Genomic DNA, 25,331 nt, shown 5'->3' on the forward strand with positions numbered 1-25,331 from the left:
ACCAACTTAAGATCAATAGTTGAAGTTTGCTTTCGTCTTTTTTCGGATTTAAAGAGTCGAACAAGCTAGATTTGCTCTTTTTTCTCGTTTCCATTATAGGTCATTCAGTCTAATGTATAAGAATGACTCAACCAAATTGCTTAGTTAAAAAAGAGGAATTGAAATAAAAATAATACTACTACTAAAATTTTCAAATGTCTAATTATTTATTCCTATTTAGGCGAAAGGTAATTAAGGGGATTTCTAACTCTCTACATTGATCTTAATTAATGGTAAGAGAACGGAACAAATAGTTAAATGACATATAAGTCTAAAACCAAACTGTACTCTATTTATTCTATTGTGTATATTGGGACATTGATAATATTATTCTTTGTCACCTACTAATTAGCATTATATATAATATCATCCATCTTAGAAAAATATAGTACTCCTACTCGTCATATATTCTGCCCAACTACTATTAATTTATTTCACATTAGGGTTGGCAAAAATGGGTAGCGGGTAATGGGTAATTCCCATCTCAACCCGCTATCCGCCGGGTATCGGGTACCCGATATCCGACGATAACGGGAAATGGGGCGGGATTGGGTAGTGTGTTTTAGAGTTTTGCAGGTAGCGGATATACCCACTACCCATACGGGTATACCCGTTAGTCCCGTTAATACCCGTTGTTATTAGTATTAGAGTCATATATCGTTTTTAATACTCCCTCCATTCCATATTAATAGAGGCGTTTAAAATAGTTAAATTAGAAAAAAAATAAATAGTTAAATAATAATAGCCATATACACATTCATTTTGAAAAATTAAAAATAAATAGTTAGAATGAAGAAAAAATAAAGTAAGAGAGATAATAATGTAGAGAATAGTATTTATATTATTGTTTTTCCAAAATGAGTGAAGAAAATGAAATGTTTCTAAGAGTTCTTTTGAAACATTTTTATATTCCGACGAACATACAATTGAAAACTCATCGGAACTAGCTATAGAGTCCCCTCACTTTTATTCTTAATCTATTCAAAGTTTACCATCAATATTAATTAAGTAAATTAAGGAACATTGACGATTATTACGATTTTCAAATTTTTTATTCGAATTTCGGGTCGGGTACGGGTACCCGCAATGCCGGGTACGGGATGTCGGCGGGTACGGGATACCCGACACGGGTATCGGATAATCCCGGTATATCACGGGGCGGGTATTTTGGGATAACCAATTTAGCTAAAATAGGGTACGGGTACCCGACTTGTCGGGTGCGGATACCCGCGGGTAACCCGTTTCGCCACCCCTATTTCACATATATATGCTTAATGCATGCCGCTTTGAATTAAGTTTCTTTCTTTAAAAAACAAATAAGTGCAGCATATTCAAATTTAGAATAAGTAACAGAGACAGATTGGAAAATTCATTCTTTCATTATTTCACCACAATTTACCCTATAATCAATACATGCAAAGATACACATCAAATCATTTTATCCATATATATATGTTGGTCAATATAAATGAAGAGTTTTTGGGATTAACTTGGGGAGATTGCACACTTTGATTTCACTAAGCAATTAATATATTTTTCCTTTCAAGAAAAAATGCATAAAACTGCCATTCTACTATACCAGCAACAAATAACTATGGGCACAATTAAATTAAGATGGACAATTACTTTTACTATAGGATTAATTCAATTTTGGTGTTTTTCACTTTATGAGAAACGGTAGGGCCCATGAGATAAGAATTAGGCGGTATGACGTGTGCAAAACGACGGCGAGGTCACATGCATTTCATGGCCGATAACTATGAATCAAATTCATTAGAGGCAAATTTATTTATATCAATGGCAAATTACCATAAAACTTTAAGTCTTTAAAATATGGTCAAAATCTAGTGAATCTTATCATTTTTAAAATTAATTAATTATATTATAATTTTGATAATTTTTAGTTGTTCGATTAAATTATGTATGATTTGAAAATTATACTTCTAATCTACCATGGATTTTGGCTTCCACATCATATAAATTTTCTCCAAATACAAATTACTAGTAAGAAAAAAAATGTTAAATTATGATATAATTGTATGGTGTTCTTTTCAAACAAATTAAATTTATTTCTTTTGCATAATACTCTTCTATAAACAAATAGTACTACTATTTAAGAAAATAGTGAGATGTATTATTTAAGTAAAAAAATCGTGATTCGCGACTCATGAAATGGTGAATAAAATGAATAGGAGTATTTTTTTTCAGTGATAAATAAAATGGACTTCGAAAGGATTTTTTTTTATTGTTTATAGCAACATCAGCCTTCGCTGGATAATTGAATATTAATTCATTTCATTTCATTCTTTCCAATCCATATTTATTTAATTAATTTAAAACATTATATTTCATCTATCTGCTATGTAAAGACATGTTTTAACTCAATTTAAATTAAAAAAAATTGTTTAACTCTATAAAAGAAATGAATAAAAAAATTAGTATAGTATGAATCCCACTTTTAGATATTAATTAGAATGTGGGAGTAATGAATTACTTAGTAGAATATGAAGTCTATATGCTAAAAATAAAAAAAATAAAAAAATATCTTTAAATGATGATTAGTCTAAAATAGCGAAATGTGACAGATTTTGGCAAAGGTGGGAGTAGTATATAAAAGTCCAGGTATAGCGTGTATTTCATGTACCTCGATGTCACATGTTATAAATAATAATAAAAAGATTGGACCTTATTATATACAAATAGAATACGCAAGCGACTATTACCACCTTTTAACATTGCCACTAAAACAAAAGTTACAAAGAAAAAAAATATACAATGGCGTCCCACTACTTATCCACATTAATAATTTATGAAATTATCCATAACAAAATATTAAACTACTATGATTGTCCACCAAAATATTACTCCCTCCGTCCCGAATAATTCGGGTCACTTTAACCGGGCACGGGTTTTAAGAATTGTAATGAAAAGTAGGTTGAAAAAGTTAGTGGAATGTGGGTCCTACGTTTATATATTACTTTTATAATAAAATGTGAGTAGAAATGAGTTTGTGGAATATGAGGTTCACTACCAAAAATGGTAAAAGTGAAATGAGATAAAATATGTGGGACGGACCGAAATGAAAAATTGGGACGAATTATCTGAGACGGAGGGAGTATTGATTTCGAGTAGATTAATGGATTAGATTAATGGATGTGACTTATCGGCTAGTTTACGTGAATTTGTACTTTGTATCAACTAAATCTAGCTTAAATAATTTTTCATTTCATTTTCGAGCATTAGAATGATAACTTCAAAATGTATCTTATACTATAGTATAAGATTAAAGTTCAATTATTGAGATCTATGAATATTACTAGTATAGATTAATTCTAGCTTCATCGCTTTTTCTAAGTCGTCAAACCTACACTGATAAATTATCATTGAAAAATACTAAGTACTAGTATATATAATAAGGTGTTAATGAGTAAGTGTTTTGTTTCATGAATTATCATTGAAAATTATCCTATTTAATAAAAATATACAAAAATGCCCAAACTAAAGTAAAGATATATTAAATCAGTTGATGCCAATTTAATGGAAACATATAAAACATTCGAGATTTTTCGAGGGATAAACAAAATATAACAATTTATTTAGTATAAATCCATAAAAAAATACTACTGCTGTATACTACTCGTTTGATAACAGATAACTCAAGATATACTAAAGAATAGAAAACATGATTGAGATATGAAAGGGAAAAAGAGAAAGTGATTGAATATAATAAGGAGTCACATAGGTACAAAATGCAGATAATTTGATGTATAAAAATTGAATGTAGATAAATTGATGTATAAAAGTAATAAATATTAAATTGTGAGAAAGTTTTCATAAATACATTGGGCAGTATTTTGATGGACGCACAAAAAAAGTTAATTTTTTTGTGAATAAAAGTGTAATTATATTAATTACAAATACAACACGTATTGTTACACATTGGACTATTGATTATTTTTCATTTACCTGATATTGTTTTGCTTATCAGATTTAAACTCCTATTTATTCAATAAATTAACTAACATAAATAAAATAATATTTGAAATTCTAATACCATACTCATTTCTTTCCACAAAAATATGTTCAATTTCCAATCCGTCCATCCCATCAAAATATAAGCATTTCCATTTATGAAATGGAAAATTGTCTTGAACTCATTACCCACATGCAATAATTTATTTACAACTTATATCACTAGGGTCTATTATTAAAACACTAATAATAATGCGGTTCTCACTATCTACTAACAATACTTAAACTAGCGTTCTGATCATTATTACTTTACCAATTGTGTATTAATTTTCGTGCCATTTAAAATGCATATATTTTTATGGGACATATGGAGTACTATTATAGAGTAGCGTGTTCAAATTTTGTGTTTAATTTGTTCCGGAATACTATAAGTAAGATTCAGTATTGCGAATAACATTTATAACACACAACTAATTCATTAAACCGATCACTACATGTAAGATTGAGTTTTACGAATGTCGGTCGGTTGAGTAAATATAGTCTGATATCGGACATCACTATAAAATTATTCTTATTTTATGTGGCTTGACCTTTTTCGATAAAAATATCTCAGACTAATTCAATATCGAACAATTATAGGACAAAGTTATTTATTCCGAATAATCAAACGGAAAAAGGAATAATTTTTGCTTTCCGTACAAAATCAATCATGGCTCATTAATATACGATGATTCGAAACACCGACACTGGAAACATAATAATTGGACAAAACTATAAATTTAGTCTTGTTTTACGTGTTTTGACCTTTTTCGTTGAAAAAAATCTCGACTTATCCAATGTCGAACGATTGTAGGACCTAGCTATTTATTTCGAATAACGAAACGGCAAAAGGAATGTTTTTCGCTTTTGTGAAAATCAATCATGGTTCTTTATTATACAATGATTCGAAACATCGACAAGGGAAATTTAATAGTTCGACAAAACTATAAATTTATTCTTGTATTACGCATTTTAACTTTTTCGATGAATTTTTTTTTTCTCAAATATCAATATCGAACAACTATACGACAAAGTTATATTCGAATAGCGAATTGAAAAAAGGAATGTTTTTCTCTTTTTACTAGAAAAGATAAATCATAGTTTTCTTATTATACGATGATTCGATACTTGGACAGGGAAAATGGATTTGCGACCAAGGCTCGTTTAACTGAAAACCAGGAATTTGAGTGTAGAGTGAAGAGACAGTAGTCCTACGTGGCTTTACCTGAGTGGGTTTTTGTCTGCAGCCCCACTTCACCAAACAATTTAAACCGCGTACGCATATGGTTGTAACTGCCCTTTGACATTTCTAAAGTCAACCTCCTATTATCCCTACTTAAGCAAAAAAACCAAAAATTTCCACCACATTTTCCCATCCCAACACATGAGAAATGAGAGAATCGCCAGTGAGGATGAGCGAAATCCCCCCTTTTCCCTCTTTATGATTTTCATCACACAAAAAGCAACAAACCCATACTCCATTTCTCCCCCTATAAAACCCCTCACTCCCCTCTCCCTCTCTTCACTCCCAATCAAGTCAGCGCCTCCACTTCTCTCACTACAGCCATGGATGATGATAACTGGGATCTCAACGCCGTCGTCAGAAGCTGCTGCTCCTCCGCCTTCCCCCCCACCCCCGCCGCCGCCTTCTTCGCGGCGGCGCAAATCCCCACCCCAACTGTGCAAGATTGCACCTTTTTTGAACCGAGACCAACCAGCTTGGATGAAGGTTTGCATGAGCTATGGAAACCCTTCTTCTCCAAGCAGCAAACCAACCTCCCCATTTCCCCCCTCTCCGTTTTGCAAGATCCATCGCCGCCCAATCAAGAAATCAGCCAATTTCCCCCCCCAAAACCAGCTGCCTTTTGCCATCGTCAACCCCCCAAAACCCTCCCCACTAAAGACCATCAAGAAAAGGTTTGCGAGAATGTAATTCCCATTCTTGCTCTTTCCACTTATAGATCCATTTTTCCAATTTTATGATTTTATTTTAAATTTTTTTTTTTTTTTTGCAGGAAGCATTACATTAAGAACGTGTGCCATGTCCCCATGGAGGGCATCTCTTCCGACAAGTGGTCGTGGCGGAAATACGGCCAGAAGCCCATCAAGGGATCCCCGTATCCACGGTTTAAACAAATTTTATTAATTTTCTCAATTTTGTGTTTTTCCTTTAATTTCATAAGCGTCTTATCAACTGAACTGAAATTTATTTTGTATCCATAGTTTAAACAAATTCTATTAATTTTCTCAATTTTGTATTTCTTTTAAAATTTAAATTTTAAAAGCGTCTTACCAACTGAATTCAACTTTATTGTTTTTATGAAAAACCAGGGGTTACTACAGATGCAGCACGCTGAAGGGGTGTAATGCGAGGAAGCAAGTGGAGCGTAACAAGGCCAATCCGAGCATGTTCATCCTCACCTTCACTGGCGACCACAACCATTCCCCTCCGACCCACCGGAACTCGCTGGCTGGAACCATCCGCGCACCTAGGAAGACTGCGGAGGAGGAATCTCATGCTGAGGTGGAGATGGAGCTGGACGAAGATGATTTGTTCGCCGGATTGGAGGATTTCTCCGACGTGGCGGCGGAGATGGCGGACGAGGAATGAATGAAATGATGCTTTTCTTCACCATCACTTTTATCCGTTGAGAATCTACTAAATCAAAGACTCCTTTTCTTTCTTTTTTTATTTTCGTTAAAAGAATTAAGTTAGATTTAAATTTGAGTATGATAAAGAGGGTTTCTAGAGGAAAAGGAGAGTAGATTCGATTGCTTTTTTAGATTCATAGTTGATGTTTATTAAAGAAAAATGGTCATCAATTATGAATCTTTATCCGTATTATTTGCTTGTTGAAATATCGAAAATCGAATTTATAATTAATAGCCTTTTGCGTGCTTCATTTGTATGAATTTGAACCATATATTTATACATTGGATGATCCACTAAAGATTCATGAGTAGATTTTGATGGAATCCACGCATCTACATGTTTGAAATGACAATCCTTATTAGTATGGATATGCAATGATTTAGGTGTCTATGGCTAATATAGATATGTGGTGATAAAAAAGGGTCATTCTTTGGTCAAAATTTTCAATGTTAAAATGGTAGGTTTCGAATGCTTTGTTGTCTTTTTTTCGTAATTTGGATTGACTGTATTGTTGTCGTTTTCTCGTGATTGTTTTTCTCGTGATTGTTTTCTTGGTATCGTAAGAGATCCTTTTATTATGCGGTGAGCGGAGTATTTGTTTTGAGTTTTGCTTTTTCTGCAATTATAGTGGTTTTTATGATGTATGTTTGCTTTTTCTATTAGTTGTATGTTGTTATGTCATTACTACTTTACAACTGTTTTACGTGCTTTTTTTGCTCTATATTACTATCACTGACTTTTTGCTAGTAATAGATTCATAGTATATTCTTATTTATCAAGAAACATGGACTTGTATCTTTTCTATTTTACTTTACAAATGAGATGATAAACAATCAAATTTTGTACAATCAAAATAAGGCTATATTAATAATTTGATGTATTTATTATATATTAAAATAATAAATATAGTAAGTGGACAAGTTAAAAAGACTTATTAGCCTTTAACCTCATTTTTTATTTTTATATTTGAATTTCCTTCCTATTTTTTTAAAATTTGAATAAAAGTATGCACTAATTACATTTATGGTTCTAAAAAAATTAAAAAATTATACACAAATCATAAATATATTATCACAATATTATACACTTTTCATGTACTATATATGCATCTATATACTTTAATTAAATGCATAAATAAACCTATTTTTTTTCAAATAAACTAGTTTTTGATTGTACAAAATTTGGTCACATAGATAAATTTGTTTTAGCCAAAAACTAGCTCGATACCCCGAAATTCATATGCATACTATTTTTTTTATATATTTATTATACAATTTTTGCATAACTAAAAGTTAACTTTGCACTATAATAATTTACATGAGTACCGCAATGAAATTTTAAAATTAATATTCATGTGAGAGAAATGACATTATGTGATTACTTTGGGAATGAAATTGGAAAGAAATCTAAATTAATACCCCACCTGGATTTTCCAACAAATATTTCTAGTATTTGCGTCGTGAGCACTTTCTAAAAAGCTCTTGTAAATTCACAGCATATAATTACTTATCCATTCTCTAGTAGAGTTAGCATATCAAGTTTATCTTTTATTTAAACAGCAATCACAAATCACAATCCATCATTCATCATTATTTATGAGTCTCATGCTTTAATTTTTAATTCGTGTATTTATTAAAATTTAAAAATTATATATGAGAATTAATTAAAATTATAATTTATTAAAATTAAAAAATTATATAACTAGAATCATAAAATTATGCATAATTGAAAGGCAAAAAATGTATGCAAATTTAAAATGCAAAATTCATCAAAAATTAAATTATCAAAGATAAAATATAAAATTTTCAAAATAATATCCAAATTAAATTTGTAAACTAATAAATTTAAATACAATAATATGGCAAAAACAATGAAATAACAAGAATATATGCAAAGTTGTTTTATATTAGCAGAAATGTAAACTAATAAATTTAAATACAATAATAAGGCAAAAACAATGAAATGTTACTACTTGTTTTATATTAGCAGAATATATGCAAAGTTGTTTCACCCCATTTGAATTTGAGATAACGTATCGGAATGTCCAAAATCATTTTCCATTTGTTCCAGCTTAAGTGAGCTTAAGTGAAACGTTTATTTTTTTGATAATAATGGGCTTACTACTCTCTTATATATTATCCTCTTATCTCTTTACTTGATTATTTCTTCTATTTTACTTTTTCTTTATTTTTATTACTTTATTCTCAGTCTTATTTTATTATATCTGCATCTTTTTTATTTTATTTGTTCTCTTATTTTACTATTTATAATTTAATTAACTAAACACCACAATTTAAATTCTTGTGTCAAAATGAAAACGTTTCAATTAGATCGGGACAGAGGGAGTATGCATCATTTTAGAGAATGCACATAGACGCTTAGTGGCTGTACCGTCATCTTTTAATGCTCAAGGAAAAACACTAGTGCTGACAATATTTGATCCGACACGATAATCTGATATGGATCCGCACGAAAATAATGGGTTTGGGCCAAACCTTAATGAGTTGACCCGTTAAGAACTCGGAAATTTCAGGTTGGGTTCGGGTTGGATGCGAGTTGGATACGGATAACACATTAAGAAGTAAATATTACTCCGTATTATTTTTTTTAAAAAAATACTCCATCCGTCCGCGAATAGGAGTCCCGTTTTTTCATTTTAGTCCGTCCGTGTATAGGAGTCCCGACAGTGGCATATCCAGAATTTTTAATTTGGGGGTACAAATTATACTATCCATAATTATGATATAAATAAAACAGCATTGAATTAATATAAAAATAATTTAAACGGTAAAAACTTTTTTATATGAAGTATGAGTTATACTACAAATAATATTAGACATAAAATTTTGAAATTAAGAAATTTAATATTAAAAAGTAAAAACAATAAAAAAAAAACTAAGAATTTTCTTTATTTGAAGTACGAGTTACATTACTTAGAAAAGCATAATAGGGCAAATCAAAATAATTGAAGCATATAGAAAAGAAAATAAGAGTGCAAATTATTAGTACCTAACTAAAAAAATTAATTACTACTAGCACATTACAAAAACGAAAATGTGAGGAGTAACAAATAATTACCTAAGTATGTAATAAAAATGAAAATGTGAGTACAGAAATTAAAAAGTATTCAAACACAATTAAAACCAATAAAAAAACGAATAATGATTAAATTATTTGCGCAAATGGGGATCGAACTCGGATCAAGTGATAGACAGCCTCAGCAGGTTGCCACTGGACTACCAATGTCCTATATATAATATTAATATTAGACATTCTTGCTCCCACTTGTATATGCCACTGAGTCCCGGTTCACTTAAACCATAAATGGTAATAGGGTCTCACCTCCCACTAACTCATTCCACTCACATTTAATTTAAAACTAATACTCCCTCCATCCCGAATAATTCGTCCCACTTTGACCTGACACGAGTACTAAGAAATGTAATGAAAAGTGAGTTGAAAAGTTAGTGAAATGTGGGTTCTACTTTTATATATTAGTTTTGTACTAATAAAATGTGAGTTGGAATGAGTTAGTGGAATATGAGGTCCACTACCAAAAATGGTAAAAAGTGAAATGAGACAAATTATGTGGGACGAACCGAAATTGAAAAATGAGACAAATTATCCGGGACGGAGGGAGTATATACAAGTGGGACCCCTATTCCATTAACATTTTTCCTCACATTTTTTCTTAACATTTTTTAACACCCATGCCACCAAGAAATGGACTCCTAATGGCGGACGGAGAGAGTAATGGTTTAGTTTAGTTTAGTTCTTTAATTTGTTGTGAATCGAGTTTAAATCATGGAAAATTGATTTTTATCATGTAATCAAGTTTAAAATTAGGTCTAATCATCGTATAATATTGGATTCAGGTCGTTAACGTGTCGTGTCAATCCATATTATATCGTGTCGGGTTCGGATCGTGTTCAAGTTTGAGGATAGCAGGCCAGATTCGTGTTCGAATTTGTAGTTTCGTTAACAGGTCAGATTCAAATTAGGTCTTATTGGATTTGGTCGTTATTAGGTTGTGCCAATAACAACTCAACCCGCACGATTTTCCACCCCTAAAAATCACACATTGAATTTTTGACGAGTAACTAGCATACCGATATTTAAATCATTACTCCACTCCGACATAACCCAAAACTAAAAGGCCTGGACTATATGTAATCCAGGTTTGGCGATGTTAACGGCCCGGCCCATTAATTATGCCATCTCTATAAGTATGAACCTTCACAATTAGGTTTAGCAGGCAATCCTAATATTTCTCTGCAGTCATTCATTTTTATTCTGTATTTTTTCTTCGTTTTTCTCCCTAAATTTTAATGGTTACTAGCGATGAAGAGAATTACCTATTTTCCGATTGCAGCATCGTGCTGCAGCGTGAATCATTCTATTCGGTTCGTATTCACTGAGCAATTTGTTTTATTTTCCCCAAATGCTTATTCCATTTTGAATTCGATTTGTTTTTCGATCTGAATCGAATGCAAATTCCTATCTCGATTCTAAATTTCAACGATTCTAACGAAGGACCTATAGACGAGAGGCGATTTGAAAATGCCGATTCAGTCAAGTTTACCTTCGCAAATGGATATCGTTCTGAATTTTGATCGCCGATCCGGATCTGTTAGTTTCGGTTAGGTTCTCCATATCTTCAGATATTTTTTTAATTCCTTCTTTTTTATGAAATATATCTCTTTAATTGGATAATTGAAACGCGAAGGTTCCCAGCGGAGAGGAAGCGGTCTTGAACGACACCTCTCTAACACATGATTTACACCTTCGCAAATGGATATTGGCCATCTTAAACGCGCTTCTGAAAATTTCGATTTTAGATGCGTTTTGAACCCTTTGGCTATATTTTCCTCAATGACACTATATAGTTTTCATTATTATCTTAGTTTTTCATTTTCATGTCCTTGAGATCAGTATTTTATAATTTGATTTAGCTTTGTTCCAATTGACGAACAAGTGTATTATAAACCCCAAATATAGCATGAACTTTATTTCTCTCACGCAGTATAATTACGGTGACATGTTATTGTAATCAGGAATGAAAATGAAATTGCAATTATTAAATTTATCGTTACCCAATTATGTAATATGTAAACAATGATTTAAATCCCTAATAAAATGGGAAATCTATTTAAAGCATACATGTTCAAAAAGATATTATTTCATCTGGATAGAACTTAATATGAGATTTGAAGGGGATTTAAAGCAATAAAAGTCTCATAACACTCCTTGAGGGAGCGAAGATATTGATTTATTTAGAAATAGTTTGGAAATCCTCGTAGATTTGGACCTTGAGAGTGTACAAAATTGATTTTAAGAAGTAATGTAGATATGGATAAAGCGTATTTAAGAATGTTGGCTTAGTACTTGCAAAATTGATGATTTCCTTTTGCTGTTAATGTGCACTTAATGTAACTATGAAGTTTTAGTGTCTTTTGCGAATGATATAAACAGTTTTACCTCGAATTAGAATCGACAAAGCAAACATATTTTCTTGAGTTTACATATGGTGAGAAATTCATTTTGGAATCTCTTAATTTTGCTTATTACAATTACAATGTTCATAAATTAGTACTAACCTTTTCTAACTAATGTTAAATTCGAGAAACAGAGCTTAATTCCAAGAAAGTATGACAAACATATTGTACTGTATACTCCCTCCATCCAAACATAGTTGTCTTTCTTTTTGTCACAAAGTTTAAATATTGTTTAGATGAAGATAAAATACAATAGGATAAAAATAAAGTAAAAGTAATTAGGTATTTTATTCTTAGCGAAAAATTAACTCATCTAAGTTGGAATATTTCAAAAAGTAATAAGACTCGAAGTTAATAGTTTCATCACTTTCATGTATATCTTCAAATGTGTATACGCTCAAAACAAGAATTGTTTTGCTCTTACTACCATTTACTCCATCCGTTCCATATTTAATAGAGTTTTTTGGGCAAAAGAAGGCAATTCAAGATTTTGTTTAAGAATCAAGGCTATAACTTTTTTTTACCTTGTTTTATTGGAAAAGGGATTTTCTATTTAATCTTTTTCCTAATCAATGGTGTTCTGAGTCCCCTGCATTAAGAATGACAAAGGAAATTAATCGGGGTTTGGGGTGAGTGATAATGGGTGTGTGACCATGGTGGTGGCGGCAACCCTAAGCTGCACATGTGTTGTGTTCGTGCGTGTGTTGTTGTGTAGAACACTCATCGTGACTCGATTTGTTTGGGGAACGGAGTTGTTTTTCAATAAAAATGATATACTAAGGACCTTTATTTTGATGATGATATTAAAGATTTATCGATGGGAAAAAAGGGGAAAATGGGGAAAATGCATGATTTTGAATTGTTCAAAAATAATTTGTGAATCCTAATTTAAAGGGAATTGCGCCCCGGTGATAAACAAAGGGAATATTTTTTGAGCTGCCACAAGGTGGGCTTTTTTTTTAAAAAGGGGGCATTGTCCTAAAAAGATGTTTGAGAATGAAAAGTGACATGCCTTGATTTGTTTTTGTTTACCTCAGTTTTTGATTTAATCGATTATCCTGAAAGGCCGAAAAACCCCCTTGGGTTAGTGAACCAATGTTAAACGGGTCGGGTTGGCCCCAAAACTGATTGGCAATTCCTTGTCATTTAAAAGAGGATAGGTAAACGCTTGAAAAATGGTTTTAACCGTGATATTTGATAAAGAATATAATTGTGGGGCCCGGGGCCTTTTAAAAAATAAAACCCCGATGGACACTTAAAAAAGGCATGATAACTACTTTTTATCCAATTTTGAAGAGTCCAGAAAGAAAAAATTTTACCCATTTTTTCCAAGTGCGGGTTTTAGTAGAGCCCCTTTAGTGGAAAAAAAAAAAAAGCTTTTAAACTTTATTTTTGTTTCCATACATACTTACTTTCTCTTGGGCCCAAAAAAAATGAAAACTTTGGATCTTTGGTATTAATGACATTATATATTTTATTAATTTTTCAAATGTCCCCAAACTGTCATCTCTCTTTGTTGAATGTTATAGAATATTTGATTCAATTTCATTAAATATTTTGTAATTCTATTTCCTGAATACCTATTTTACTAGGATATTATACATTTGCTCTAGTTTTTTTTTTGTTTATGATGATGAAATTGTTTTCCTATAATTACGAGCAATGAGTTATTTTTATAGAGACTCTAATGTCCATGCTTATCTTAATTGTTGATTTAGTATATGCGTGCATGGTGAAATGGGGCATCACAATGGTCTTAGCTCCGGACTCTTTAGACGCCCAAATCCAGCCCTAATTAACGGAAGTACCTCCACGTCTAGGAGTAGGAAAATAATTATCAGTATATCGGATATCTCTCTCTCCTTCAGGCATTAGTACGAGTGAATATGATCTTCGTCGAGTATAAAAACGATAAAATGTCTCCAAGTGAAAACACCAAGATTAGAACATAATCCTGTCCCCCCCAATATTAAAGTTGCCAAACCCCATGAAATATGGTCCCAAAATTAGTGGACATGGGATGCATAGATACTAGTATGTCTATATTCATGTCATGAATGATATCTTCTTGCTTCTACATTGGCCTCACTTGAGAATGCAAAAACCAAATGTCTCTTGGTTTTGATTTCAAACGCAGAAAACAAAAGGCTCAACGACTTTGTCTCTGGTCCCCTAATTAACCAAAGACATGTCCTTGTTTTCACCAAACTCAAACGTGTTAACTTTGTTTTTTCTTTCCACAACTTGGCTTGATTAAATCTTGGTTTTTCTTTGCCAAAAATATCATGAACTCGTGTGCAAATAAAATAGCTATAGTTTACATCTTATCTTGTCATGATGGCTGAGTGGTCTAAGGCGTCACACTTAAGTCTTTGTTCTCTTACGAGGTCCGAGGGCATGAGATTCAGCGTTTCACTTTTGTGTCTCACTTCATCTATCACCTTTATTTTTCACATATTCTTTTTAGTTTTCCTATTGTTTCAATGTTTATAGTACCACTTTAGTTGGATTTCTTAATTACTCCTATTAATGATCTAGAGTTTATAGTACCAAACTAGAGTATATAACTATTTTTGTTAGAATTATTGTCACTTTTATTATATAAAAATACTTACAATTGATAAACTCAAAATTAAGGTGTATAATTTTTTATATATTAAAATGGATTTTATTTTTATGATAAATATTATTGCCATAACTAATTTGAGGGTATGAGATTTTTAGGTCTAGAGAGAAACCTCATTATAGTTACAAGATTTTGACAATTGCTTCCCTAATATGTTTACTGTCACTGTTTTAATTATATGCGATTTTAATCAATTTTTTTCAAGTCTAAGCTTCACTGCACACCCAACCAAATGTGTATGAATCCGTTTCCTTCATATGTTAACAGGTTGTATTTAAAAATTTTGAAAAAATATTTATGACAATTAGATGGGAGAAAAAGAGAACGAAGAACAAAACAATAAGTTCCAAAAAAGTTGAACATGCAAACTTGGATGATAAATAACATTATCTCTAAATTGACATTATAGATTGAAACAAGAACAAAGCATGTGTCCTAGCTAGAAATAATAGTAGTAATAACAATCTGTAAAGTTATATTGCTTGGGCCAAGATATAGGCTGTGCTCACGAGCTGCCAAATTTTCTAGAGTTATAGACTATCCTACACTCAAAATAATCAACATGATTTCTTATCCAAACCAAATAAGTAATTAGTTGTGAACCAAGCGTTAAGTTAGATTCTTACTGGTTAGGAAGGGCCAACTAAATTTTTAATGAGGTTTCATCCTAAAATTAGTTAGGAAATACGAGAATGGCTCACTAGGTATTTAATTGTTAAAAATATTAGAAACAAAACTCAAATCATATATATGCGGCATTCTAACTAATATATCCTCCCTAACTAGTACAATCAAAATATGTAATCGTATATATATTTTTTTGTTTTGGGTCATCTACAACCACATCGATTCGCATTGGACGAGTAACTGAAGTGAGCCTTCAAGTTCCTATCACTTGAGAGAACACATGGACTCTGGTAGACGTGGTTAAAGACTGCCTTCAACAGAGGATTATAACAGAATGACGACATGACTATGAGGCCAAAGTTGAAATCGTCCAATGACCGAAACGAGGCCATGATCAAGCCCAAGGAGATAAATGAAATGACTACCTTTGTCTGCTTCATTTTTCATACTGTAATAGTGTAATTGTTATGTGGAGTAAAATAAGGCCACCATGTGTGAGAAAAGGACGTAATATCATAGTGCTAGGACAAGTAGGATGTAATGAAGGGGTTGGTCCCCCAGTCACATTCATGGCTAGCTAAGTTGAGATACACATGAAACATCAAATCTTAGATTCTTAATTAGTAATTGTCCTGCCCTAATCTATAGCCAAACGTTTGCAATGAAAGACAATAAAATCTAGCATATGCATACAAAATTTATGAACCCATGTACCCTATTTGCCTGTCCTTGTTCTTCCACCACCCTAATTAATTAATCTTGTATTAAATGTGGATTTAGAAATCATTAGTCTACGCTTTGCTAATCATTCATTCTCCAATTTGATTACTAAAGAGTCCTTTTTTTCATTAAAAAAGAAACAAACTGAAACATGTGACCCCTTTCACCATAAAGATAATGTAATAGTATATTAACATAAAAAATGCCAAGAAGTTATACTATTCCATGTGATATGAAACGTTTAAGTAATTGATGATTTCCTCTACCAAATATTGTACAATTACATCCGATACAAGTGGGAAAAAATTAATACAGAATTTTCTGGAAAAAAAAAAGTTATTCACATGTGCCCACTGCTAATATCGTTGAACTATATCTGTCGGTAATTCCACTGTTAAAACGCATAGTTTTTTTTTACGTTGAAACAATTTACACATCAATCTCTTGAATAAAATCCTAATTCTTGATTCATGCACATCCTTGCACAAATCTCCTCCACCTCCTTATTTTTCTGAAAAATCAAACAAAATATAAAAAATTAAAACCATAATCAAACAAAAAAAAAATTCAAGATAATAATGTATACACAATCTGAAAAAGAAACAAACCTATTGATCTTTTGCAATAACTAATGGCTTCACTAATTGAGTTCTCATCAACATCATAACAAGACGCGGAGCTTCGCCTCGGCGAAGCTTCTAGAGATTCTAGAACCTTCCGTTGAAGATCATCCACTTTCCCGCTCTTCCCTGACCAGCAACTCACAAACACTAACCACTTCTTCAACATCAATCTCCTCAATTTCGATACGATTTGATTACATTTTTTGTCGGGAACGGAGGCTGCCTCCGTTCCCGGGGATCTGGCTACAATTTGCCCCTCCGAGAAGATCTCATCCGCATTCACAAACTCAGCGGATGAAGAAGGGACGTCGAAGCAGAAGTCGTTGTCGTTGTCGTTGTCGTAGATTTGTGTGAGGTTGGGAGGTGGAGTGTTGTGTGTTAACCAGCTGTAAGAGAAGCTCTCTGTGTGTAATGGCTGTGAGTTTTCCATTAATGGAATTGGTTGTGAAGAAGAGGAAGAATTATGTTTGAATAAATAGTGAGGTTCACAACAACACATGGCATGTTGATTTGGAATTTTTGGTAGTTTTACCGACAATTGACAAAGGGAATTTGTCGATGTTTTGGATTTGATGAAGAGGCCGTGGTCATATGATGTCAAGATTATGTGGTCGAGAAAGGGAACCACTAATAGTAATGAATTTATTGTTAACAAAGAAAGGATCACATAGGATCAATCTATTCTTGGAAGAATATTATCTAGATATTAGATTTATATCTTGAAAAAAATCCTTTACTATTCTCTATAAAGGAGTGAAACGAAAGATATCAGTTCAATTTAATTCAGTGTTTAACACTTATCGACGGACTTCTAACTGATCGTCCTTGGGTAAATTTCCTGACAGACGGATGTTGGTGCTTATGATTCGCACCAAATTTATCATCACATTTATTGATGGACGTCCACATATCGGAGGATTTACATATGGACTTGTCTGTTGTTGTTTTTTATTTAGATTGTCAAAATGAATTTATTGACGGATAGATGTACTACTGGCAGACTTGTCTATTGAGAAATTATTTTTGAACTCCTTAAAATTTTATTAATGTTGTTGAAATTAAATTTATAGACGGGTATGTGCTCTTAGCAAATTACTGACATTCTTTGTGCCAATATTGTTGACCCATCGAGCAATCTTACAAACCGATTTTCGGAATTACTCACGGAAAAATCCGTTGGTCAATTCCATGTTTTTTTAGTGGAAATGAGATTATTGAATTACATAATCTATATATCGTATTATACACATACTTGTTTGGTGTTATGCCAAAAATAGCATTAGAATATGGAAGTTGTCATATTAAAACAAATATTATTTCCAGGAGGATTTATGGGAAGGATTGAAGCAAGATGCTGTCAGAATAAGCCAAGACCGTGATTCAGATTTCAAACAATGAAATTCTGCTCATAAAAAAATATTTAAAAAATCAGAAGCTGACTTATATGCTGCAAATCTTTAGAAGAAGGATTCTTCAACACTCATAAAACAGGGTGTGCAGCTGGGATGAACACATAATAAGCCACCATTGCAAAAAGATGGTGTTTTACGAGCACCAAACTGTTTGCCAAACACCTAAGTGATCGCTACATAATAGTAGGTGAGCATATTTAGCAAGCACCAATCACTACTCACAAAAAAATATGTTTAGACTTTTGATGAGGATCCTTTTAGGACGTCTCCTGTTCTAAAGCGTCCTAGAGGTCCTTGAGACACTGTTCCGGTTTAGACTTCCGACTTTTAGCTGGTTTAAGTAGTGTCAATATCGGACTATTGTTACGGTGGCAATTTAATCTTAATCAATGTAGGAAACTAATTAATCAAACATTGACACTTAATAATTATTCATCATAAATTAAATAACATAAATATGGCACATAATTAAATTGGTCTCCAATGCATTGATTGGACAGCACTTCGAGCACAAATTTCATGAATTGAATTATGCAAAACATCCTTAAACACAGTATATAGATTATAGACAGATGTATACACTATAAATCTTCATGGTCGAAAAACTGCAAAAGGTTTTCGATCTTATTTTAATGTGAGGTCTTATTTGAACCTCTCCATGTATAAAATTCAGTTCCACCACATTAAAAGAATATTTCCATGTGCATACAATAGTATATTAAAGTAGTTGAGTTTTGAATTTGAACTTGCTTTGAGGAGACATGGTTCTATCGATGTTTTGGAAAGCACACTAAACGCCAGGAAAGGTTTAAGAACTAACAAAATTTAGTTGAGAAACGAGCACTATGTATATAAAGGTCCCCTCCTATAAATAAAAGTACTATTCTTAACCTAAGATGTGTCTTCTTTAGATTACATCGAATCTATCGACTTTTTACATGCAAATCTCAATTTGGAACTATTCAAAAAAAAATGAATACTGATTTTGGCGTTTTATTTTAATGAATTCAGAACATAAACATTTTCTCATAATTTACAAGCCATTAAAATTTAAAAGATACGAAGATAGTAAATTTGAATAGATTATGGTTTTTTGACCGATGGATACATATACAATAGGATGTAATATTGTGCGACGAAAAATAAGTGTATATGAATTCATTTTGTTCTTGCCACGTCATATTAAACCAAATAAAGCATAGAAAATAATGGAAATGACATTAGATGAAGTTTTATTACTATTAATAACGAAATATTGGTATATGCGACATACAGGTTATAATGTTATTAATTTAAAAAATTAATCATTTTTATTATAACTTTGAAGAATTCTAATAAATAATTCATATTTTTTACAAATATAATACTCTCCGTCCACGAAAAATGACCATATTTGTCATTTTTTGTTGTCCACAAAAAATAGACCAAGTTTAAAAAAGGACCTCACATTTGCTACCTAACACAATTAAACACTGCTAATAATATGGACCCAACATTTCATTAACACTATTTTTTTCTTACTTTTTTCCCTTCTCTTTTACTTTACTAATTCCACGATAAAATGTCATTCACAATGTGGTCTATTTTTCGTGGATGGAGGAGGGAGTATAATACTCCATATTTATCTTAAATTTGATTAATAATCCATAAAAAGTACTCCATATAAGCATCTTCTCAAAAAAAAAAAAAAAATCGAAATATTTAATCATCATCGTGATTTAACCAAAAGCTAGTGAAGAGTGAGCATATTTTTCTTGAATAAAAGTATTGGGACGTGGTAACTGGTAAGACAGACAAAGAATGAAGTCATGAAAAATAATTAAAGATATATGTATTTGGTTTCATTAACTTTAATGAAAATGACCTGCCTTAACGAGACCACATGAACACCTCATCGATTCCATATTCTAACTGGCGCACAAAGGGCCACGATTTTGATTTCAACATCTAACAAAAATTTGTCACCTTTGGACTTAGAACTTTGTTCGATAGAGAAAGTACATTTCAAAAATTGATAGGAGTATATCATTTATACGTTTTATTGTGATGATATATGTAGTGATTTTCACACTACCATAAATTAATAGTATTGGAATTGGAATACAGAGTAGAAAGGAGAGTGAATCAATCCATGACATCAGTTAATGATAAATCCATGATTTTATTAGCTGAGTCTAAATTTTCGTTAACAGTTATGACTTATTGCTAGCACTTTTATCTCAAGTCTTTGACCGTGTGCGAGCCACTGTCGTTGCATGACTCGTCATGCAACAAAGATCTCATTCATTTATTTTTAAATGATACTCCCTCCGTCCCAAGATAAGTGACCTACTTCTTTTGGGCACGAGATTTAAGGAATGGTATTTAAATAAGTTAAAGTGGAGAAAGTAAAGTATGAGAGAGGGAAAAGTAGAGCGAGAGAAGAAAGAATAAAGTAGATGGAGAATAAAGTAAGAGAGATGACTTTTTGCTAAAAATGGAAATAGGTCACTTATACATGGGACACCCCAAAAAGGAATACAAGTCACTTATCTTGGGACGGAGGAAGTACTTCTTTTATACTTCCTCCGTCCCACAATAATTGTCACTTTTATTATGGACACGAGTTTTAAGAAATGTAAAGAAAAGTTGGTTGGAAAAGTCAGTGGAATTAACGTGAGACCCACTTTTTTATATTAATTTTATAATAAAATGTGAGTAGAGTGAGTTAATGGAATGTGAGACTTACTTACTATTTATGGTAAAAATGAAGTGATCATTATTATGGAACGCATTGAAATATAAAAGAGTGACAATTATTGTGGAACGAAGTATATTTACACATCGCATTGACTACATAACATCGCATGCATTCTCTATTCAGATTTGATCTTGAATACTCATCAATTGCATTCTTAATTATATAGGTTAATTTATTTAATATTGTCAGAACTTCTATGGGAGTGAAAACTTAAATAGAATTAATTTTGGGAAAACAATAATTAATAAAATTACTCTTTTACAAATAGGGATAAAGACATGTATCAGGCTCAGCACATCAGTTACAAAAAAAACAAAGCATTCACATAAATGCTTTGTTGAAAAGTTTATCCATTTATTTGACTTTAGTATTTATAATATTTATCACTCATTTCGTTCCAGTTTAAGCGATGCAATTCATGTCAAGACCATAATTAAAATTAAAAGATAATATGTTAAATAGAGAAAGATTAATATGAAAGAAATAGTAATAGAAAACGAAATATAAGAGAGAATAAGGTTAATGTGCAACTTTGCTTGGAATCAAATAAAGAATACTGATTCTCATCACCAAACTTATCAATTATTGTATTTAGTCTGTTAAAAAAAATTGTTTTTCTATTTTTGTTACGTTCATTAAAATTAGCATTTACCATATATTTAAGGTAAATCAGGGATGCCATTTTCCATTAAAAATATTTATTATCACTATTTAATTTTTATATTTTTCTTATTTTATGGATTTTATCTCAAAATTCATATAATTCAATATCAAAATTACTTTTCCATTATCTAAATTTAGTTATCGATATTACTAGTATATACATATTTTATAGTAAGTTGGATCGATATTAGTTTTTGTTAACAATATTTGTATCATTATTTATTTTTAGTTTTCTCTTATTTTATGGTTTTCATATGCCAAAACCATATTTTTAAATGCAGATTGAATAATAATTTATTTATTGTAAAGGCATTTTCCTTTCCACTTATCGAAAGAGGCAACAAAAGAGAGTGATATTCCAAAGAGGAATCTATTGTTGTTTAAATTAGTGAGAGGCATTGCAGAAAATATCTTCCACCACCGCTTCGCCGGAAAATTCGCTGTCAACGCGCATTCTCTCCTCCCCTCTCTCTCCGCTTAAGATACTAACAATTCGATTCGTTTGATTTCAGCATTGCGAATTCAAAATTACCAGATTTGAAGGAGGAGAGAGAAAGCGGATCTCCACTCGCTTATCTGATTCCAGATCTCGTTTTATACAATCTCACCACAGAGGCGGCGCATCGATCGGCCATGGCCGCCGCCGGCGACGACGATAAGAAGTACATCACCTCCGACGAGCTCAGCAAGCACAACAAATCCGGCGATCTGTGGCTCTCAATCCAGGGAAAAGTCTACAACGTCACCGATTGGGCGAAGCGCCACCCCGGCGGCGAGGTTCCTCTCCTCAATCTCGCCGGCCAGGACGTCACCGACGCATTCATCGCCTTCCACCCTGGCTCCGCCTGGAAGCACCTGGACAGTCTCTTCACCGGCTACCACCTCCGCGACTTCCACGTCTCGGAAATGTCTCGCGATTACCGCACCCTCGCGACGCAGTTCGCCAGATCCGGAATGTTCGAGAAGAAAGGCCACGGCGTGATCTACAGCCTCTGCTTCGTCTCCTTCCTCCTCGCCGCCTGCTTCTACGGCGTCCTCGGCTGCGACGGTTTCCTCACCCACATTCTCTCCGGATGCCTCCTCGGATTAATCTGGATGCAGGTCGCCTACCTAGGGCACGATTCCGGCCACTACAACATCATGATTAGCCCTAGATTCAACAAATTGGCGCAGATCCTCACCGGAAACTGCCTCACCGGCATCAGCATTGCGTGGTGGAAGTGGACGCACAACGCGCACCACATCGCCTGCAACAGCCTCGATTACGACCCCGATCTCCAGCACCTCCCGATGCTCGCCGTCTCCAACCGCTTCTTCACCAACCTCACCTCCAAATTCTACAACAGGAAGCTCGAATTCGATCCAATCGCGCGATTCTTCATCAGCTACCAACACCTCACATACTACCCCGTGATGTGCGTCGCCAGAGTCAATCTCTACCTCCAAACATTCCTCCTCCTCCTCTCCAGCCGCAGAGTCCCCGACAGAGGCCTCAACATTTTAGGAATCATGGTGTTCTGGACATGGTTCCCTCTCCTCGTCTCATTTTTACCCAATTGGACCGAGAGAGTCCTCTTCGTGCTAGCCAGCTTCTGCGTCTGCTCAATCCAACACATCCAATTCACCCTCAACCACTTCGCCGCCGACGTCTACGTAGGCCCGCCCAAGGGGAACAACTGGTTCGAGAAACAAACCGCCGGAACAATCGACATTGACTGCCCTTCTTACATGGATTGGTTCTTCGGCGGGCTCCAATTTCAGCTGGAGCATCACCTCTTCCCGAGGCTGCCGAGGTGCCATTTGAGGAAGGTTTCCCCTATTATCAGAGACCTCTGCAAGAAGCACAACTTGCCATACCGGAGCTTGACGTTTGTGGAGGCGAACAAGTGGACGCTGCGGACGCTCAGGGCCGCCGCGATCGAGGCCCGAGACTTCTCCATGGTGCCGAGAAACTTGCTGTGGGAAGCTGTCAACACCCATGGATGAAATGAGAGTAATTCATTTCTCACTCTCACACTCTTCCTTAATTTTGTTTTTCTATTCTTTATTCTGTTTTGAAATTATTTGATCAACTCTTTGGAACAGCTTGTGATAACCTTATGTGTTTGAAGTTGTTCATTGGCGTATTTATACTTATCTATTATGTTGGGAGCAACTGCTGTCACTATTCATATTTATTACAGTAACTGTTTTGTTGGTGAAGAAGTTTAAATTCTGAAGTAGGTTGGTTTTGGGGTGGTGGAGGCAACCTATATACTGAAATTGAATGAGTTGCTGCACTTTAATTAGTTGGTCAAAGTCCATTGAGATGTTTGCATTGGATAAATTGAAACAATCTCCCTAGCCATGATATAGAGCATCCACAATAGCGCCGGAAAACCCGGCTGGTGCGAGGCTGCCGCGTGGCTACCACGAACACCAGCCCCATTCACGGCGATTAGTCCTGTAAATTCGGTTACACGAACCTGAAATATCTAAATTATCCTATCCAATACCCGACCCATATATGAATCGGATACCCTAATACCCGATGCGGGTACCTGAACTCGACTAATTGAATACATGTAAACCTGAAATTATTATTTTCAAATTTATTTTATTTATATAAATTATATTTTGATGAGTATACGATTAAAAATAACATAATTAAAAATAACATAATAGTACGATTTCGAAATATCAAATTTTTGGCATAATTCGAAACTCAAAGATATTAAGATAAACTTTTTAAGATTCTTATATAATTGGACCCTATTCTAGATAAAAATATTTATCATGAATCCATAAATGCGGATATTTATCATGAATCCATAAACGCGGACTAATCGGGTACCAATTGGGTACTCGAATACGGGTTTTGAGTATCTAAAATCTAAAAAGTTTTTACATTAGCTACCTAAACTTGTAATTCCGGGTACTCAAAATATGTTGGGTTATGGATCGGGATTGGGTATACTCGAAACCTGAGAATTAACGTTACACCCTTAGTGGCGCCCCAAAAACACAGTGGCAACCGCTTCCCAGTTGATTACTCCATCCGTTCTTTATTAATTAAAACATTTTTCTATTTCAGACACTCCAAGAAAATTAAATCATTTTTGCAAAAAGTAACACATTTTTTCTTCTTACTTTACCCTCCTACTTAACATAGTATTACTACTAAACATCTCTTTTTGAACCTCCATATTAAAAAGAAACGATTCAAATAACAAGAAATAAAGGGAGTGATATTCTTTTCCAACTCGAAGTGATTTTTTCATAAAATTTGTTGGTTCCATTTTTATGCTGGCATTTTGCATTGAACTGCCTCAAATTTAAGACAACCCAAGACAACCCGTCTCAAAGTGCTTTGCTTCAAGATATGTTGACATGTTCCCATGAAAAATCAAGTTATGATCGATTCCAAAACGATCTAATTCAAGAAATTTTGCTAATAAAATAATTTAAAAATATATATGGTTTCATTGTCAATAAATGGAGCTTACCTTTTCAAAATAGATGTAAATCGAGAATATATATTGCTCATTTAAATTGAGAATATGTATAGCTCATTTACCTTATCAAAATGCCAAATACTCTCCCTATGTCCCATTAGAAATGCAACGTTTTTCTTTTTGAGTTGTCCCACTAAAAATGAAACGTTTCTTAAAATAGAAATAACTTTATCTCTACTTTTTCCTCTCTCTTACTTTACTCTCTCTTCATTAACTCACAAAACAACA

General features: G+C 33.1%; 2 protein-coding genes, 1 long non-coding RNA gene, 1 other non-coding gene and 1 pseudogene across 4 annotated transcripts; 4 read left to right on the plus strand and 1 right to left on the minus strand.

Annotated features, from left to right (window-relative positions):
* The first annotated feature begins 5,445 nt into the window (after nucleotides 1-5,445).
* On the plus strand, nucleotides 5,446-6,943 carry LOC125218935 (annotated as a pseudogene).
* A 4,031-nt stretch (nucleotides 6,944-10,974) lies between these two features.
* LOC125202209 lies at nucleotides 10,975-11,753 on the plus strand. Its single transcript, XR_007173056.1, has 2 exons — nucleotides 10,975-11,342; nucleotides 11,430-11,753. It is a non-coding gene; the product is annotated as an uncharacterized LOC125202209 (long non-coding RNA).
* LOC125202915 lies at nucleotides 11,422-11,571 on the plus strand. Its single transcript, XR_007173245.1, has one exon. It is a non-coding gene; the product is annotated as a small nucleolar RNA snoR145 (small nucleolar RNA).
* A 4,646-nt stretch (nucleotides 11,754-16,399) lies between the features above and the next one.
* LOC125217517 lies at nucleotides 16,400-17,224 on the minus strand. Its single transcript, XM_048119068.1, has 2 exons — nucleotides 16,780-17,224; nucleotides 16,400-16,682 (listed from the first exon to the last, which is right to left on the minus strand). The coding sequence occupies exons 1-2, from the start codon at nucleotides 17,222-17,224 to the stop codon at nucleotides 16,675-16,677; spliced, it is 453 nt and encodes a 150-aa protein (XP_047975025.1). The 3' UTR covers nucleotides 16,400-16,674.
* Nucleotides 17,225-22,003: 4,779 nt separating this feature from the next.
* LOC125202038 (delta(8)-fatty-acid desaturase-like) lies at nucleotides 22,004-23,811 on the plus strand. Its single transcript, XM_048100348.1, has one exon. It carries the CDS (start codon nucleotides 22,243-22,245, stop codon nucleotides 23,593-23,595), a length of 1,353 nt encoding a protein of 450 aa, XP_047956305.1. The 5' UTR covers nucleotides 22,004-22,242; the 3' UTR covers nucleotides 23,596-23,811.
* Nucleotides 23,812-25,331: the final 1,520 nt, after the last annotated feature.

This window comes from Salvia hispanica, chromosome 1 (genome assembly GCF_023119035.1).
Source record: "Salvia hispanica cultivar TCC Black 2014 chromosome 1, UniMelb_Shisp_WGS_1.0, whole genome shotgun sequence".
NCBI classification, from domain to species: Eukaryota; Viridiplantae; Streptophyta; class Magnoliopsida; order Lamiales; family Lamiaceae; genus Salvia; species Salvia hispanica.